Source organism: Mobula birostris, chromosome 11, assembly GCF_030028105.1.
Source record: "Mobula birostris isolate sMobBir1 chromosome 11, sMobBir1.hap1, whole genome shotgun sequence".
Taxonomy (NCBI): Eukaryota; Metazoa; Chordata; class Chondrichthyes; order Myliobatiformes; family Myliobatidae; genus Mobula; species Mobula birostris.
In genome coordinates this window covers 94414368-94434947 of record NC_092380.1, presented here as the reverse complement: position 1 = coordinate 94434947, position 20580 = coordinate 94414368, and the positions used below count along the sequence as shown (strand labels likewise).

The window sequence follows — 20580 nt, the reverse complement described above, 5'->3', positions numbered from 1 at the left end:
TCTTAAAACATTGAATCACCGTAGAATTAATTTGGCTTTTATTTGATAGTGATCAACAGAAAAAGACACTTCTGTGTCAAAGTGAAAACAGATCTCCACAAATTCATCTTAATTAATTGCAAATATAAACCACAGAATTATTGATTGCATAAGTATTCACCCCCTTTAATATGACATACCAAATCATCACTGGTGCAGCAAATTGGTTTTATAAATGGAGAACTGTTTTTGGAAATTTGTTTGCAGTCAAGGTGTTTCAATTGATTGTAATAAAAATACACCCATATCTGGAAGGTACAACTGGTGGTGAGTCAGTATTCTGGCAAAAGCTACAATATGAACACTCCAAGCAATTCTCTGAAAGGGTTATTGAAATGCACAAGCAGGAAATGGGTACAAGAAAATTTTCAAGTCACTGAATATCCCTTGTAGTACAGTTAAGTCAATCATCAAGAAATGGAAAGAATATGGTACAGCTGTAAATCTGCCTAGAACAAGCTGTCCTCAAACACTGAAAGTTTTCCCAAGTACGTCTGGGCATTATTTATCCTAACCTGCTGATATTTGCCAGGTGTCAGTCTTAAAGATAATGTACAGTACACCCATCTTCCAGTGCTATAAGAAATTGAAGCTATTGGGGGAAGATTACAGCTTTCATTACAAACCCTCCTAAAAATCCAAGAGCACATGTTCAGGGTTCAGTAATGGAGAACCTGCTTTTGGAGAGTCTGAACTTTTTTTCTTTTCAAATCTTTTTATTGGTATACAAAAGAAATAACACGAATACATTGAAGTAACAACACTTACAATGTATCAAAAAAGACATTATCTTAAAGATTTAAAAAAAATTGTGATAAAAAAAACCTACTAAGCAGAAAAAGTGAGAGAAAAAAAAGAACCCATTAGGTGTACAACCCCGGAGCCATGTGTCATACAAAAAGCTTCTAAGAGTCTGAACTTTCATATCCCTATTTTGAAAGGTTAACATGGCGATAGTCATTGCCTGGATCTCTCTCCAACGATTACAACTTTTTGTGGTCCTGTTTTAGCATGAGATTACCTGAATGAAATATGATGGCATTACTTTTCACAGACTTTTGGACAATTTCCAAAGTACTTTTGTGAAATGGAAGTAGGCATTACTGGTCTCTGGTTCAAAAGAGAATGAAGTCTAATGTGCAGCCAATTCCATTGTAAATATTCTTCAATGTTATTGAAATGGTGTAAACCAGACCAATTCAAATAGTTTAGATTTCTCAAATCTGGTAAATGTCAAACTGAGGCAAGTTATTTATTTCACCTTTCTGAGCTTCATTGCTTCTATAAAGCATTCTGCAAGGTAATGTATGGATCCCTTTTTAAACATGCACAAGCAGAAGAAGACAACTGTAATTGAAATCTTTGTAAATTCAGCAAGTTGTTTTTAAAAATAAACTTTTGCTAATATATAGGAATTTCGTACTTGATCGATGATCAGGAATGGGTGGTGGGGTGTGAGGAAAGATGGGGGTGGAGGTAGGAAGTGAATTCTGTCCGGGGAAACTTTGAGGATCTACTTTGTTGTGATGGCAGAGAACCCAATCCGAAGATTTTGGGTTTTGAACGTGTTCTTTTTACAATGTTGCTTAATTTTAGCTCTGTCTTGGAAGCGTTAAAGTACATTTGACAACATTACTGATATTAGGGATTGATGGTTCCAGCTTGACACAGATATAAAGCAGAGGAAGGTGTTTACTGTCTTATTGCTGGAATGAGGAACAATTGAAACAATTTTGTTTAACAATATGGACGTTCAGCTTTTGTGTATATTTTAGACAGGAATTAATAGATGTTTTGATAAAAGTAGGGAACCGGATAAATTTGGCCCGTGGCTCACCCCAAATTTTACTGAATACCAGAGCAACCTTTAGAGCTTTTTCTATGTTGTAACATATTGTGCTATATACTCTTGTGTAATTGAATTAATTTAAAATCTGAAGTAATTTTCATTAAAGGATATTTGAAGATCAATATTGCAAAAGGAGCATACAATGACGCTTAATGGAGATTAGAAATGATTTTTGAACATCAAAGTGCAATACAGGTGCAAAATTCAGTGGAGTATTGAACTGGTTTATAATTTTGGACTGCCAATTAGTTTTGGCACCTTTTAAAATCAAAAGCATGTTTTCTTTAAAATATTCTTCAAATAAAACCTAAATATTACTAACTTATTCTTAAATAGATTTTTTTGGGGGTCTCATTATTTCCTCTCTGATGCGATTAAAAGTAGTACAATGTGGTTATGCAAAAGTGTTCAGTATGTCAGATAATGCTAATTATCCAAGGTATCATTTGAAGGGAGAAGGGCATTATAGAAAATTAACTCTACAGATTGTATTTTGTGCTTGAAGGTGAATTAATTCATGTATAATATGCTTTTTCATTGTACACATGTAAGTCTAATAAAGCAAAATTTTTTAAGTGAGTTTTCTATTTAATAAACCTTACCTTTAGGCAATAATGAACATTATAGAGTGAAATTCCTTTGTTCCTGCTTATGCATTATGACATATATTCGCCTTGCGCTGATTTACACCTGTATTGCTAACACACAGCATGAGATAAACAAGCCACACCATTCTTTGGGCTTGACCCAATATCAATAACTGAAGCTAAAGCAGTGATTAGTTTCTGAAAATGACATCCTGAAATCCATATAGTCTTTTTCACTTTTCATCTGAAGAGATTTAGAGAATAATTAACTAAAATTTCAGCACTTGTTGAAAGGAGTATTTGTAGCTGTAGTTTTTCATCACAGCTTTACTGAAATATTTTGAAACATTAAAATTGACATTCACCGATGTGAGGGGAAATTGAGACCATAATTGAATGGAGGTCTGCTTGACAGAGGCTAGAAATGAAATTGGCAGATTCGATTTCATAGTGGCCTACCACACAATTCTCAAAATGATTTTTGAGACTCTGCACCTTTTGGTGGGAATATATTTCATTTCAGGTTATGACTTTGCACAATGGGACATTTGTCTGAGAACTGCTGCGCACATTTTTGGAATGAGGAGCATTGTAGCATGTGCTATTTTTTCATCAGTTTTATCAGTGTGGATAACTTCACTCACCTGAACATTGAACTGATTCCATAATCTATGTACTCATTTTCAAGGACTCTACAACTTACGTCCTTAATGTTACCTACCTACCTACTCTTACTAAATTACTTACCTAGTTACCTATCTATCCTTACCTACGTACATACCTTCCCTTACTTACCTACCTACCCACTCACCTACCTAGCTACCTACTTATCCTTACCTACCTATAAACCTTCCCTTACTTACCTACCTACCTACCCACTTAGCTACTTTCCTACCCTTACCTACCTACCTACATATCTACCCTTACTTACGTACCTAACTACCCACTTACTCGCCTACCTACATTCTTAGCTACTTACCCAGTATTTGCACATTTTGTCTTTTGCACTTGGGATGTATGTCAGTCTTTGTCTGTGTGTAGCATTATAGAATTAAATTCCTTTGTTCCTGCTTATGCATTATGACATATATTCACCTTGCGCTGATGTACACCCATATTGCTAACACACAGCATGAGATAAACAAGCCACACCATTCTTTGGGCTTGACCCAATATCAATAACTGAAGCTAAAGCAGTGATTAGTTTCTGAAAATGACATCCTGAAATCCATATAGTCTTTTTCACTTTTCATCTGAAGTGATTTAGAGAATAATTAACTAAAATTTCAGCACTTGTTGAAAGGAGTATTTGTAGCTGTAGTTTTTCATCACAGCTTTACTGAAATATCTTGAAACATTAAAATTGACATTCACCGATGTGAGGGGAAATTGAGACTATAATTGAATCAGTAAATGCCCTGTGGGTTTGTGCAGCAATTTCAAATCATCCTTACTTATTTTTTGTTCTTTAGGGTATTTTCTATATTACTGAATTTATTGATAAGCTTTGAATCCATGACCTTCAGATGCATGAAAGCAGACATATGAAGTATCTGTAACAATTGCTACTTCTTCAGATTTGCAGGATTGATTAATTGGATAGTAGCTTTTGAAAAGAGAGCTTCTCCTTATTAGGGATGGCTCAGTGGTAAAGGGCCACAATTGATTTAAATGGCATTTAAACGTGCGAATCTGAAGAAGTAGCAATTGTTACAGATACTTCATATGTCTGCTTTCATGCATCTGAAGGTCATGGATTCAAAGCTTATCAATAAATTCAGTAATATAGAAGAGACTCTAAAGAAAAAAAATAAGTAAGGATGATTTGAAATTGCTGCACAAACCCACAGGGCATTTACTGACCTTCAGCAAAGCAAGAATACACGTCCTATCTGATCTGCCACTGCACACCGCACGCCACATGGGTGACTTATTTAATACCATCTGAATGGATCTACTTGTAATCCAAATGTAAACAATGGCAGCAAAGTTTACTAATCGCAGTCATGCAGAAATAGCATCATCATAAATACCACAGCTCACTGCAAAGCCCCTTCTAACCCTCCCGCAGAGACAGGGAGTAAGTCGTGCATTCTGAGAAGCAGATTTCAAAACAAATGCAATGACATTTCAACAATCATCTGAAAACTGATCTTAGTAATTATTAATTTATATTTACTGACGTATGAACGTTTGTATTGAATGAAAACTTATAAAGAGTATGAGTGTATGTATTGCATACTGCTCAGAATAAAAACGAAAATTCTGCTGTGCTGCAGACACATGTAATGTTGTTTTGGCTGCACAATTACACTGTGAAATATTGGCTTGTAATGTGTGCCTCCTCAAATAGCAAGCAAATGACAGGAGAAAGGTTCTTGATTGACCTTGGAAGGTAATTTTATTGCTTAAAGCCTGGGGTGTTTAGACTCTGAGTTTCACCTCAAGGGCCATTTTGAATTCAATTGTGACTGCTTAAATATACCTCACTTAAGAACCCCTTGAAGCTATCAAAATAGGAGACCTATATCCTGTTTGCCTGGGCTTCAGGCCAGATCTGTTTTCATTAATAAGCTTGGTATGTGGTATTGTTGTTCTCTATAACAAGCATGGTGCTTCCATTTAATTGCAGCTGCCTTTATAAACAAAAACTTATCCTTGACTTTTTTGGAAAAAAATGGTACTAATTGTATTACCTTGAACAATGAATGTTCCGCTTGAAAGAGTGATGTATAGAATACACGACAGGTTAAATTCATTACAAGAATTTTGTTTGGGGGGGGGTCATTATTTCATAAAAGTAATAAACTTCTAAAGATTCAGAGTCTCAAACAGATAATAGGCTTGAATTCAGTCTAGTTTTACCCTATGTAATGTCGTTATGATTTATCTTGAGATTTTGTTCTATTCTTGCTGATATTTTAATGCCGATTTATTGGGTGCTCTCTCTTTGATACACAATGCTGCTTGGGTATCTTATATGCTTGTGAAAAATAATGAGTTACAGGAATGAATTTGTAAATGGCCAGCAGCTCTATAAACTCCTGAGGCTGAAAGAGGCTTGAGTTTCATATCAGGTTTATTCTGTGTTCTGCCACCTATACATGTCAAAATATGACATTGTGGTGTAGTTGCTTGGACAATATAACCTGAAAGGTCCACCTGCTCATAAACACTACCTCACTATTTTGCTCTCTTGTTGCACAATTTATTTATTCTTAAAGCTATTCTTATTGTAATTGATATATTTTTTATGTATTGCACAGTACAGCTGTTGCAAGAAAACAGATTTCACGATATATCTCACTGATAAGCTTTTTCAAGTATATAAGGAGTAAAAAACAGGTGAGAGTAGATATAGGACCGATAGAAAATGAAGCTGGAGAAATTGTAATGGGAGATAAGGAGATGGCAGAGGAACTGAATGAGTATTTTGCATCAGTCTTCACTGAGGAAGCCATCAGCAGTATACCGGACACTCAAGGGTGGCAGGGAAGAGAAGTGTGCGCAATCATAATTACAACAGAGAAAGTACTCAGGAAGCTGAATAGTCTAAAGGTAGATAAATCTCCTGGACCAGATGGAATGCACCCTCGTGTTCTGAAGGAAGTAACTGTGGAGATTGCGAAGGCATTAGCGATGATCTTTCAAAAGTCAATAGATTCTGGCATGGTTCCGGAGGACAGGAAGATTGCAAATGTCACCCCGCTATTTAAGAAGGGGGCAAGGAAGCAAAAAGGAAATTATAAACCTGTTAGCTGGACATCGGTGGTTGGGAAGTTGTTGGAGTCAATTGTCAAGGATGAGGTTACGGAGTACCTGGAGGCATATGACAAGATAGGCAGAACTCAGCATGATTTCCTTAAAGGAAAATCCTGCCTGACAAACCTATTACAATGTTTTGAGGAAATTACAAGTAGGCTAGACGAGGGAGATGCAGTGGATGTTGTATATTTGGATTTTCAGAAGGCCTTTGACAAGGTGCCGTACATGAGGTTACTTAATAAGATTAGAGCCCATGGAATTACGGAAAAGTTACATATGTGGATAGAGCGTTGGCTGATTGGCAGGAAATAGAGAGTGGGAATAAAGGGATCCCATTCTGGTTGGCTGCCGGTTACCAGTGGGACAGCTTTTTACATCAACGATTTGGATTATGGAATAGATAGCTTTGTGGCTGAGTTGGCTGATGATACGAAGATAGGAGGAGGGGCCGGTAGTGCTGAGGAAACAGAAAATCTGCAGAGAGACTTGGATAGATTGGAAGAATGGGCAAAGAAGTGGCAAATGAAATACAATGTTGGAAAGTGTATGGTTATGCACTTTGGCAGAAGAAATAAACGGACAGACTATTATTTAAATGGGGAGAGAATTCAAAGTTCTGAGATGGAATGGGACTTGGGAGTCCTCGTACAGGATACCCTTAAGGTTAACCTCCAGGTTGAGTCAGTGGTGAAGAAGGCGAATGCAGTGCTGGCATTCATTTCTAGAGGAATGGAGCATAGGAGCAGGGATGTGATGCTGAGGCTCTATAAGGCGCTGGCGAGACGTTACTTGGAGTACTGTGGGCAGTTTTGGTCTCCTTATTTAAGAAAGGATGTGCTGACGTTGGAGAGGGTACAGAGAAGATTCACTAGAATGATTCCGGGAATGAGAGGGTTAACATATGAGGAATGTTTGTCCGCTCTTGGAGTGTATTCCTTGGAATTTAGAAAAATGAAGGGGGACCTCATAGAAACATTTCGAATGTTGAAAGGCATGGACAGAGTGGATGTGGCAAAGTTGTTTCCCATGATGGGGGAGTCTAGTACGAGAGGGCATGACTTAAGAATTGAAGAGCGCCCATTCAGAATAGAGATGCGAAGAAATTTTTTTAGCCGGAGGGTGGTGAATCTATGGAATTTGTTGCCACGGGCAGCAGTGGAGGCCAAGTCATTGGGCGTATTTAAAGCAGAGATTGATAGGTATCTGAGTAGCCAGGGCATCAAAAGTTATGGTGAGAAGGTGGGGGAGTGGGACTAAATGGGAGAATGGATCAGCTCATGATAAAATGGCGGAGCAGACTCGATGGGCCGAATGGCCGACTTCTGCTCCTTTGTCTTGTCTTATGATAATAAACCTGATTTTGATTCGGAATTTGGATGTTAAGTTTTCTTTTTCAGTAAAACATTCCAAGGCAGATTATCATCTGAATGTTACAAGCTTTATTTTTAAAGAAAGAGATTAGCTTTATTTGTCACTTGCACATCGAAACGTACAGTTAAGTGTGTTGTTCGTGTCAACAGCCAGCACAGTCTGAGAATGTGCTGGGGCAGCCTGCAAGTTTCGCCATGATTCTGGCACCAACATAGCATGCTCACAACTTACCATCCATAACCCATAAAACTTTAGAATGTGGGAGGAAACCAAAGCACCCAGAGGAAACCCACTCCATCACGGGGAGAATGTAGAACTCCTTACTGACAGTGGTGGGAATTGAACCAAGATTGCTGTCACTGTAAAGCGTTATGCTAACAGCTATACTGCTGTGCTGACCACAAGCACCTCTTGCAAGTGTCATTGCAAATGGTGTTATTTATTTTGGAATAAAAGCGCAAATCCCTGGTCTTTAATGATGTAAACGGTGAATTGTGTAAGTCAATTTCTTCTACGTTTTTGCTTCACTGTCATTGTGCAATTTCAAATACTAATTATACACTTGCAATAAAAGATAACTTTAGAATTTGGATGATTTGCTGAATAATATTCCGTGAGATTCAGTAACTGCAGCTGATTCATACAGTGAGTGGATTTGCGTACTATTATATTGTTAAGTAAGGTTTACTTTTACCCCAGCTTGCTTTCGTTCTTCTGTTCTGCACCTCTTTCTTTTTTAAACATCTTTCTTATTTGGCTGCCCCTTTCTATGTCAGCTTCATTTTCCTTCACTTTTTTGACACTTTCTTAAAGGCTTTTTTTCAAAGATGATCTTTATTCCTCACATGTACATCACTGTGCAAAAGTCTTAGGCACATCGTATATATAGTTAGGTAGTCTAAGACTTTTGCACCGTATTACACTGTACTGTTGCTGCAAAAAAAAAAATCCCTGACATATGTGAGTGGTGATAAACCTGATTCTGATATGGGTCTGTATCGTGGACTGGGAGTGCGAAGAGAGCAGGCTTAACAGATTGCAGTAGACTCTGTAATAAACACTTTTATATCCTTTGCAGTCAGAAAAGTTGGAAGATAAATATCATCTAAAATTTGATTTGCGAGTGCAAAATATTCAAATCTTTCAGTATATGAACTCCATTGCTCTGTCATTTCATCATACGGCCCCATACTTACAAACATTGTTGCTATTTTCAAACACAATCATGTTCTGGAAATACTAACTAGTCTTATCCATCCCTCTCTCCCATTCTTAGTTGTTTTATTTCACCATCCCGTTCTCGTTCTGTCCCGTCGGATTCTTCGCTCGGCGTGCTTCCTGCGGCTGTTTTCTTTTCACTCACCCACGTTATATAGTGGTACACCACCAGTGTTGCACACAGCCTCTCCTTGCCGAAGGGAACCAAACAATACTATAATTTATGAGGTAAATCTGGGGCATAAGAAATGCAAGAGAACTCTTAAGAAAGAAATCAGGAGGGCTAAGAGAAGGTGTGAGGTTCCCCTGGCAGACGAGGTGAAGAAGAATCTAAAGGGATTCTATCGATATGTCAAGAACAAAAGGTTTGCAAGGGTCAAAACTGGTTCCCTGGAAGATCAGAATGGTAATCCACGTGTGAAAGTAAAAGAGATGGTGGAGATCTTAAAAGGATTTTTTTGCATCTCTATTTACTCAGGAGATGGACACAAAAGTCTGTATAATTGAAGCAAAGCAGCAGCGAGGTCATGGACCACATACAGATTCCAGAGGAGGAGATGTTTGCTGTCTTGAGACATAATAGGGTGGATAAATCCCAAGGGCTTGAGAAGGTGTTCCTTCAGACCCTGTGGGAAGCAAGTGCAGAAATAGCAGGGGCCCTGGCAGAAATATTTAAATCACCCTTAGCTACATGTGAGGTACCAGAGGATTGGAGGATGGCTAACGTTGTCCCGCTGTTTAAGAAAGGTCCTAAATATAAAACAGGAAATTATAGGCCGGTGAGCCTGTCATCAGTAGTGGGAAAGTTATTGGAAAGTATTCTCAGGGACTGGATATATGAATATTTGGATAGATATGGACTGATCAGGGATAATCAGCATGGCTTCATGTGTGGTTGGCCAGGTCGAACCAATCTTATGGAGTTTTTTGAGGAAGTTACCAGTAAAAGATAAAGACAAGCAGTGGAGGTTGTCTACATGGACTTTAGTAAGACATTTGACAAGATCCCGCATGGGAGCTTGGTTGGACAAGAAGTTTCAGTTGTTCAGCTTTCAAGATGAGGTAGTAAATTGGCTTAGACATTGGCTTTGTGAAAGAAGCCAGAAGGTAGTTGTAGCTAGTTGCCTCTCTGACTGGAGGCCTGTGACTAGTGGTATGCTGTAGGGATCACTGCTGGGTACTTTGTTCTTTGTCACCTATATCAATGATCTGGATGATAATGTGATTAACTGGATCAGCAAATTTGTAGATGACAGCAAGTTTGGAGGTGTAGTGGACAGTGAGGAAGACCATTAGAGCTTGCAATGGAATTTGGGCCGACTGGAAAAATAGCAGATGGAATTTAGTGCAGACAAGCGTGATATGTTGCACTTTATTAACACCAGCCAGAGTAGGTCTTACACAGGGCATTGAGGAGTGCTGCAAAACAGAGGGATCTGGCAATACAGGTCCATAATTCATTGAAAGTGGCAGCATAGGTAGATAGGGTCACATAGAAAACTTTTGCACATTGATCTTCATAAATCAAAGTATTGAGTACAGGAGATGGGATGATTCGTTGAAGTTGTATAAGATGTTGTTGAGGCCTAATTTGAAGTCTTGTCTGCAGCGTTAGCTACTTAGAAGAAAAATGTAAATAAATTTGAAAGTCTACAAAGAAATTTTACAAGGATGTTGCTGGGGCTGGAGTACCAGAGTTATAAGGAAAGATTGAATGGGTTATGGCTTTATTCCTTGGAATATAGAAGGGGAGGTTTGATAGAAGTATTCAAAATTATGATGAGTATAGATAGGGTAAATGGACGTAGGCTTTTTCCACTGAGGTTGGTTGGGACTGCAACTAGAGGTCATGGGTTAAAGGTGAAAGATGAAAAGTTTATTGGGAACATGGAAAATGAGGGAAAACTTCATTCAGATGGTTGTGAGAGTGGGAAACAAACTGTCGGCGCAAGTAGTACATGCGAGCTAGATTTCAATCTTTTATGAAAAGTTTGGGTAAGTACATGGAAGATAGGGATCTGGTTCCAATGCAGGTTAATGGGAGTAAGCAGTTTAAGTGTGCTGAAGGGCCTGTTTCTGTGCTATACTTTTCTACAACTGTCTGATTCTATCATGTGAGAATATCATCTCGTCATCATATGGTACTGGGAGCCCAGGTGGGCCATGAATAACACACACAAGAGTTAGAGAAGTGAGGAATAAGTGTGCTGTTGCTTACTTTGCTTGTGGGTCATCAACCTAGAACGCCCTCTCACGTTATGTTCAGTGTGTAACACTCAGGGAAGCTTGACTGCTACCCATAACGGTCAAAATATACGTGTTACATAACACAGACAGCAATTGTTCTCTTCTGCAACCTGGTGAGATGTCTGTAACATGTACATTAAATCTTCATATACCATCCAAGAAACTTCTCAACCAAAAAATAGGGAAACTGGTAGAACTAATGTATTAATTACCTAGTGTGACGGGGTCCTGAGTTACCTCTATGAATGAACTGTGCTTTTGAAAAGAGAGGGAGAGGGAGAGGGAGAGAGAGATAGAGATGGAGAGACGTTCAACACCAGACACCTTGTTATTAAGGATCCTGAATTACCTCTATGAACTGTGCTTTTAGAGGGAGAGGGAGAGGGAGAGGGAGAGAGAGAGAGAGAGGGGGAGAGGGAGAGAGAGAGAGAGAGAAATAGATAGATAGATAGATAGATAGTTATTCAACACCAGACAGCTTGTTATTAAGAGAGAGAGGCATAGACTGCTTGGAGATGGTGTTATGGTCTCTCTGCAGCATGTTTACACTTTGAAGGGAACTGGCAGCTTCCAAGTTTTTACAGAGAGAGAAGGGAGGAGCTGCTTGATGGACAGCGGGTGTTCAGCATGGTGAGATTAGTAGAAGGTCAGCTGTTAGACCTACAGACACATGGTTTTGGACACTGAATGAGCTTTGCTGTGCCCACAGAAAAGGTGGATCTTGGAGGATCGATCAGGTAGATCGGTCAGTGGCCCTCGCAGTTTGAAAAGGGTGTGACCGGTGGGGAGTTATTCGGTTGATCATTCCACCACAGAAGAACGGTTCCCTTTGTTGTGGTCACAGTCGGTGACTTCTAAAGGATTTCAAAGGACAACAGGAAGATGGACGGTGTCAACTCACCTGAAGACACAAATCTCTCCCTCTCTCTGTCTCCCATCATTACTCAACTCAATGCCACGAACTGAACTGAACTTTACTCATCATCATAAGACTATCTATTTACAATTAGACTTGAAGAAGCTTGGTTTTCATATATTTCCACACTTACGTATATATAATCGTTGCTAACCTGTTTGATACATCTGCATTTATATTACTGTATTGTGTAGTTACTAATAAATACCATTAGTTAATAGCAATACCGGACTCCAAAGTGTTTTCCATTTCTGCTGGTTCTTTAACCCGTCGCGGGGTATGTGACACTAGAATCAGCTGGTTGAATTTTTTTCATTTTGGATTATTTGAGTAAGTAAATTTGTGCTTTTTGAAATTGTTGAACTTGCCGGTAGGAATTTCGTAGTTTTCCCAAGTAGCAGTCCCAATTATAAAGCAATACTTTCTGCTAGGAAGAGCAGAGAAAAGCTATAGTGGGTACATTTCAAAAGAGGGTATAGGAATAGAGAGACCTGAGACCTTGGTCTATACAGTATGTGCACAAGTTCTCATTGACTCAGTTCCTCTTGCTGGCAGCAGCTGGATCCAGACCTAGATTACTCATGGCATTGGGGTCTTGTTTGACCTGGACTGGAATTTCATACGAGGTATCCACATTCCTGCGTATATTTCATCATTAATGTTGTTTGACTCTGGCCTGGCTTTGGACATAGCAAGATTCACCTCCCTTGTCATATCATGTATGGTTATGGAATATGGTACTGTTTCTAGTTCCTGGATCATAAAGGGAAACGTGCTCCCTCTCCTTGCAGAAGGCAGATTGATCAGTTGTTTTTGAACAGCTGATCTCTGTACACAGTTGGAATAGACCACTCAATTGGTGTCCTGTGATCATTTAAATTTAGCATTTGAGGTAATGGAATTAAAGGTTCATGTTTGAAATGACAGGATATAGTTTTCCACATTGATGGAATCAGATGACTGTGTGACGCTTGCTTGTCATCTTTGATTTTAATTGGAAAAGCTTGTATATTCTTTATTTTCATATAGGCATATAATTCTGTAGGGATTTTCTAAGTAAAACCAATTTTATTGCAAGTCCTTTTTTCTGGTTCTCTGCTCCATTTATATGAATCCTGAAGCCTATAGAACTAAAAATCTATAGACAGTTCAAGGTAAAAATTTGTGTCTCATTTATGGGTAATAGACAGTATGGGTGTATAATGTTGATATAATTATTACAGTTAGACATTTAGGACAGCATTGGGTGCCTACATATTTGTGGTGGTGGTGTTGTGATAAAATCTAATTTCTAGATTTGATGGATGGCTAGGGAAGAGGATTTGTTTTAGAGACCAACGATGCATTATGAACAACATTAGCAAAAATTCCATGAGTATATGAATTAGAGCAGGGGTCCCCAACCTTCTTTGCACTACGGACCGGTTTAATATTGATAATATTCTTGTGGACCGGGTGGTGGGGTGGGGGGGTTGGGTTGCCAAAGGACAAGAGTAGCAGTCAAATATGTTGAGCTTACCCCAAGAAAGACTACAATGACCATGAAGCCTTGCGCGGGCACCAGTGCGCATGCGCAATCTGCGCATGTGTGTACCTGCCAATTTTTTTTTTCTGCAAACAACAGGAATTCTGCACATGCTGGAAATTCAAGCAACACACATCAAAGTTGCTGGTGAACATAGCAGGCCAGGCAGCATCGCTAGGAAGAGGTACAGTCGACATTTCAGGCTGAGACCCTTCGTCAGGACTAACTGAAGGAAGAGTTGGTAAGGGATTTGAAAGTGGGAGGGGGAGGGGGAGATCCAAAATAATAGGAGAAGACAGGAGGGGGAGGGATGGAGACAAGAGCTGGACTGGTGATTGGCAAAGGGGATATGAGAGGATCATGGGACAGGAGGCCTAGGGAGAAAGACATGGGGGAGGGGGAGAACCCAGAGGATGGGCAAGGGGTATAGTGAGAGGGACGGAGGGAGAAAAAGGAGAGTGAGAGAAAGAATGTGTGTATAAAAATAAATAATGGATGGGGTACGAAGGGGAGGTGGGGCATTAGCGGAAGTTAGAGAAGTCAATGTCCATGCCATCAGGTTGGAGGCTACTCAGACGGAATATAAGGTGTTGTTCCTCCAACCTGAGTGTGGCTTCATCTTTACATAGAGGAGGGCATAGATAGACATGTCAGAATGGGAATGGGATGTGGAATTAAAATGTGTGGGCACTGGGAGATCCTGCTTTCTCTGGCGGACAGACTCTTCCTTCAGTTAGTCCTGACGAAGGGTCTCGGCCTGAAACGTCAACTGTACCTCTTCCTAGAGATGCTGCCTGGCCTGCTACGTTCACCAGCAACTTTGATGTGTGTTCTTTTTTTCTTGCAAATCGTTTTTGGCGATTCTGTTCGGGGGGGCGGGGGGGGGGGTGTTAATCACGACCGGAATATAGGTGGTAAGTGGCTAATACACTCAATTTCGTCTCTAAAAGGGTTTATCTAATTTAATATTAATTAATACACAGCGCATATTTTCCTCACATGAATATAGCAATAAGTCAATTATCAGGGGAGGACAGGGGAACTTGAAGTAAGTGTTGAACGAACTTCCAGTAGAAGTGGTAGATGCAGGTTCGATGTTGTCGTTTTAAGTTAAGTTGGATAGATATTTGGACAGAAAAGGAATGGAGGGTTATTGGCTGTGTGCAGGTCGGTGGGACGAGGTGAGAGTAGCGTTCAGCATGGACTAGAAGGGCCGAGATGGCCTGTTTCCATGCTTTAATTATTATATGGTTATATAAATAAGTCAATAGCATCATAACATTTTAAGTAACGTTTGGATATTAAACACACAGCACGTATTTTCCCCGTATGAACATATAAAATCATTGCAACACACCAATATCGCTGAATCAGTGGGAGCCCTGGGCTTGTTTTCCTGCAACAGGACGGTCCTATCGAGGGGTCGATAGGAGAGAGCGATACTCGAAGGGGGTTCCTCATGTCGAGTCTATTCCTCAATTTAGTTTTCGTTGCATTCATTGCAGAAAAATGTTGGAAATGAAAGCAACGTTTTCAGTGCTTTTGTGGCTATCTCAGGATATTTAACCTTGAGTTTGATCCAGAATGCCGGCAGAGATGTTATGTCAAACATACTTTTCAGCCGGCCGTCATTTGCAAGCTCGAGGAGTTGATCTCCTTCCCGCGCTGACATGGATGACGCATGGGTAATGACCTCGCATGCGTTCAAATTCAACAGTGGGCGTGACAGGGAATGAGGAAAGGTGCAGCTGACTCCTATCGCCAAATCATATCGTTTCCTCGCGGCCCGGTAGCACATGCTTTGCGGCCCGGTGGTTGGGGACCACTGAATTAGAGCAAGTTCAGCACATCTTTGTGATGGAATCTCTGTAGCTTGTATGGATGGACTGGGGAAAGAAATATGTAGAGCTGTTCCCATCTGGCAGAAAATGTCTGAGCAGCCAGCCAATCCATCCCTATCCATCTCACCGGTCTTCCAAATGCATGTTCGTATGTTCAAAACTATATATATTTTTTAAGTTACACCAGAAACTTTCAAAACCACATCACCAGGTATTTTTTGTTGTTGATTATCTTCAAGGGCTGGAGATGCCAGATTGGAAGTTTTCAGGCACACCGGAGCCCCTGAAGGATGTCTTCCCATCAATGTGGTCAGAACAAGGAGAGATCGTTGGCAGTAACAATCCTCTTCTGAAACCCAAAGAAAGATTTCCTTCCACATTCTCCTCATCATCCTCACCAACCAGTTCAGAAATATCCAAAGCAGAGGACTGGGAAACAGGTAGGACAACAATAAAAATACTCAACAAATACAATTGTTACTGAATGGAATTGACAAATGAATCTGTTTGATTGTATTTCACATTTTTTGTAGAATACATCTCCCGATGCTCTGAACATAATATCAGTGATGTCACCTAGGACCATGGGGTATTTTGGGACTTTTGACATCAGACACCCTCACTCATGTGATCCAGCCGTGGTTGAACGAGCCACAGCTTGTGTTCAGATACTATGCACTACATATCCCCATGGATTTGCTGTCTTCGTCCAGAGCCATCTTGAGGCTTTCTGTACTGCCCCAGTGATGTTGCTGATAGCTCTCTGCCTCCTTGTACCAGCGATGACCAATGTGCTGAGGGCTCTGTGAAGAGACTGTCCAGCAAAACCCTGCAGCTTACTTAAATGGGCAGAACATTATTAATTTTGAGCAGTAAGACTTTACTGATTATAATTGTTTTCAATGTCAATAAGAACTTAGGATTGGCTATCCAATATCAAGGTTACAATTCCAAAGTGGTTGCAATAACACAAAAGATCAAATGGTGTGTGCATGCATATTACAGAAGACAGATGGAGAAAGTGATGCAAGTTACTTACAGAATCTTTAACTTTATAAATAGGAGTCAAAATTTAGGTTAGCGGTACTAAGGATGAGGGACACACAGATGCGGATCGACTGAAGCAGCTGAAGTTGTTCTCATTGAAGCAGAGAAGTTCGGGAGCTGAAGTGTAAGAAGCTCATGAAGGGTCTGAAAAAAGTGAAAAGGGAGAGCGTGTTTCCATGGATGGAATAGTTGAAAATCTGGGGAATAAATTAAATGCAATTAGCAAAGTAACTTGGAGGACTGTGAAGAAAATCTCTCCACGAGTCAGCAGATGTGATCTATAATTTACACCATGAAAGTACATTTCAAATCTGATTCCAAAGGGAATTGGTTGGATGGTTGAGGGAGGAAATATTTTCAGAGACTGGCCAATAGGACTCTTTACTGCACATTGACAAATTTACTGTAACGATCCCCTCCCCCATCCCCCTCATTCCATCCCTCTCTCTGTCCCTTCCTCCCTCTCCAATTCCTTCCTGTACATATCCAGTTTTGACTTTCATGGCCCCACAGAACCATGATATAAGCCTTGCTTAGATTATAATACACTATAATTTCAAAGCTTACACTTTGAAATTCCTCCTTTATTGTCCACTCCATCTTTCGTTCTTTGAGATGGTCTAGAAAGCTGCTCTTTTTGGGCCAAGTTCAGAGTTATCTCTCCTTGTATCTTATTAAATGGCTCAATCATTTTTTTGTTTGATAAAATACCTGTGAAGCATTTTCAGATTTATATTTTTTACCTTTAAGTTTGCTATACTGGAAGTTTTATATAACCAAAAATTGTTTCTCTAAATAAATGCAAAAAATAAATAAAAGTTATGTAATCAATGTTACAGGATTCTGAATATATTACTCAAATAGAAGAACTACGTTGCAGAGTTCCTTCATAGAGCAATCATGCAGGCCCTGAGGGATATATGAGATGGACTTGCCTAATCCGTAAACATGCCAAGCACCCCTCTGACAGGAATTTTGTCAGGCTTTCTAATGGACTGTTGTGTACTACTGGACTAATTGTTGCTTAGTAATTAAATACCTCCTGATTCTTTCACAGTGCATTCTGTTGACTGGCCCACTACTGTTACATAAATAATCTATTTCCAAAATATTGATCAACGACTGTGTTTTACTTTTGTTAAAAATCTCAAGTTTGTCCCATATTTCCAAAAACTGGTAAAGTTCAGACTTTGAATTTGTAGTTCTAAGTTTAGAGCAAACATATTACTTACTTTTTCTTTAGCTAAAGGTTGGCATTTTTAACATCCGTTGTTATGAAGAGGCCAGGCCATTGAGTATATTTAAGGCAGAAGTTGATAGATTCTTGACTAGTCAGGTCATGAAGGTTTACAGGTAGAAGGCAGGAGATCAGGGCTGAGAGACAAATGGATCAGCCATAATGAAATAATGGAGCAGACTTGCTGGGCCAAATGGCCTAATTCTGTTCCTATTTCTTATGGTCTTATCAAACATGGGAACCAAAACAATCCACAAATATTGCAACCTGTCAATGTTTCTAATAATCTGGTTTACTTCCCTTCTGGCTTTCATTATGGTATTAAGTATGTCCCAAATGTCCTTGCACAACAGCCACAATAACCTTCATGCACCAGAAACCTTGCACCATTTTTGACGACGTTATTTCAACTTGTAGCCAAATTGTATTAGCTTATTTCTTTTCTCAATGTTAAACCTTATGTATACATATTGCTTCATTGATAAATTTATACAATTGCCTGGTGTTTAATAAAGTTAATCAATAGCAGTGAAGTTATGTTTTGCTGCTTTAAATTTGTGGTTGCCCTTTATTACCTCCAAGTAGTTTTAATGTGGCGAGTGAGCATAATACACAGGATTTTCAGTAATGGAGTTGAACACCTGCCTTAATCACTTCATTATTGCTTGATATTTCTATTTTTTTAAAATTGGTTATAGACATTCAAGAAGATATACAGTGATAGAGTTTCACTATAATTAACTGCACTGAGTACTTTGGTGAATCAGATCACAAATGATCCTCGTTTTGTAGTTGGTGGCAAATAAGCTGCTTTAGCCTTCCATTTGATGCGCCCAATGCATGCTCTTTTTGACCTCTTTTTTTTCCCAATAAATTCTATGATTAGAAGACTCTTTTAGTGCAATGACCTCCACAGGGATTAAACCAAATATGGTGGAAATACTTCGTAAAAACAGGCTGTATCTTGAAACAAAGAAATAAGAATTAAATATCTGTATCAGAATGTAAACATTTAGACACATCCAGAATTTTAAAATATTTGGAAAGGGAGAAGAGGATGAAAAAAATAACAAAGAGAAAGCTTTCGAAGGTGATAGGTAATATTGCTTATGTTGCATCAATTGAACAATTGTGGGGATATACTGGTAATTTAAATATATATCCAAGAAAACAAAGATATTACGTTATTCAGTCTGAATTCCATTTAAAGCATTTTTGTGACTTAAGATTCTAACAACTCCGTCGGTGATAATAGCTGATATAGGCTTCTAATCCTAATCATGTTCAGTGCCCTGTTTATTGAGAACATGTATGTGAAGTATATATACAATAGGATTAGACCCAATTTTCCAACAAATCCACCAACACTTGATACCCAGATTCACACCTATAGAATGATTCCTGGGATGGCAGGACTTTCATATGATGAAAGACTGGATCGACTAGGCTTATACTCGTTGGAATTTAGAAGATTGAGGGGGGATCTTATTGAAACATATAAAATCCTAAAGGGATTGGGCAGGCTAGATGCAGGAGATTGTTCCGGATGTTGGGGAAGTCCAGAATGAGGGGTCACAGTTTGAGGATAAAGGGGAAACCTTTTAGGACTGAGATTAGGAAAAACTTCTTCACACAGGGAGTGGTGAATCTGTGGAATTCTCTGCCACAGAAAACAGTTGAGGCCAGTTCATTGGCTATATTTAAGAGGGAGTTAGATATCGCCCTTGTGGCTAAAGGGATCAGGGGGTATGGGGGGAAGGCTGATACAGGGTTCTGAGTTGGATGATCAGCCATGATCATACTGAATGGTGGTGCAGGCTCGAAGGGCCGAATGGCCTACTCCTGTACCTATTTTCTATGTTTCTATGTTTCTGTGACCACCTGGCTGAAGTACTTGGATTCACAATCTCATTTAAATTCCAATTTATATTGCTGCTCCAAGACTAGGTGGGAGTGGAGAACATTTGAAGGAGCAAAATGTTTGGTGCTGTTTTAATGCCAAGGTGAAGGAAACCTTGTTACAAATGGTATAAGGCTCAGGTTATTGATGTGATTTTTGTTTCAGATCTTATGATTTCTGCTATTACAGATGATTGAAATTCCACTGTTATTCACTTGATTTGATTTTTAAGATAAATGAATTCATGGATGGCAAGTCATAAATAATTTCCATTTGCATCACAGAAATAATATTAGTAGGTCTAAATGCAGTCGCACAGTAAGTTACTCCTCAGCACAATATACAGTATCTGTAGTTGTGAATATGATTTGTTGCATTTAGATAGGCAGGTTTGATATGTATTCATATTCTGAATTTACGTGACTATAGATTGCTCAGATGTGAATTTCATACCATCATTTATGGGATAGGGATTTGTCATGGTTTTGTACCACCTAGTGGCAGCATTGACTTGAAAGGAAGAAATTTTGCAAATGGGTAAATTACGGAGCTGCCGTTGTACAACATGTGTTTTGCTATCAAGCTAAGATGAATTTCAAATTATCAGTGTTTTCACATAATAATGTGTACTTGTGCGATTTCGTTCATGACAAATCAGAGGTACTTCCTTTCATTTATTATTACATTTTGTAGAATTGTCATATTTTCTGTTTCAATATGGATGTTATTTTCTAATCGTGGTTGAGGGAAAAAAAAGTGGGCTGGAAAACTTGATGGAAAATACCATGTTGTCTGTTCAGTTCAGGGCTATTCCTGGCCTAGTGTATGTGTTAGGTTGAGTTAAATAATCCCAAATTGATTGTGTGAGGTTTTATTGATTGATTGATTGTGATGAGTAGACCTTCTGGCCCTTTGAGCCACCCACCCAGCAATCCCCCAATTTAATCCTAGCCTAATCACGGGACAGCTTACAATGACCAATTATCCTTGCAACCAGTATGCCTTTGGTCTGTGGGAGGAAACCGGAACACCTGGAGG

At 39.2% G+C, this 20580-nt stretch overlaps 1 protein-coding gene across 1 annotated transcript in view; it reads left to right on the top strand.

Moving 5' to 3' along the window:
* Nucleotides 1–20580, top strand: part of ano3 (anoctamin 3) — a 586826-nt gene that overhangs the window by 129266 nt on the left and 436980 nt on the right. The window contains exon 2 of the mRNA XM_072272723.1: nt 15598–15798. Coding sequence (XP_072128824.1) covers nt 15606–15798 — 193 coding nt within the window. The 5' untranslated portion in view covers nt 15598–15605. The remainder of the gene's footprint in view (nt 1–15597; nt 15799–20580) is intronic.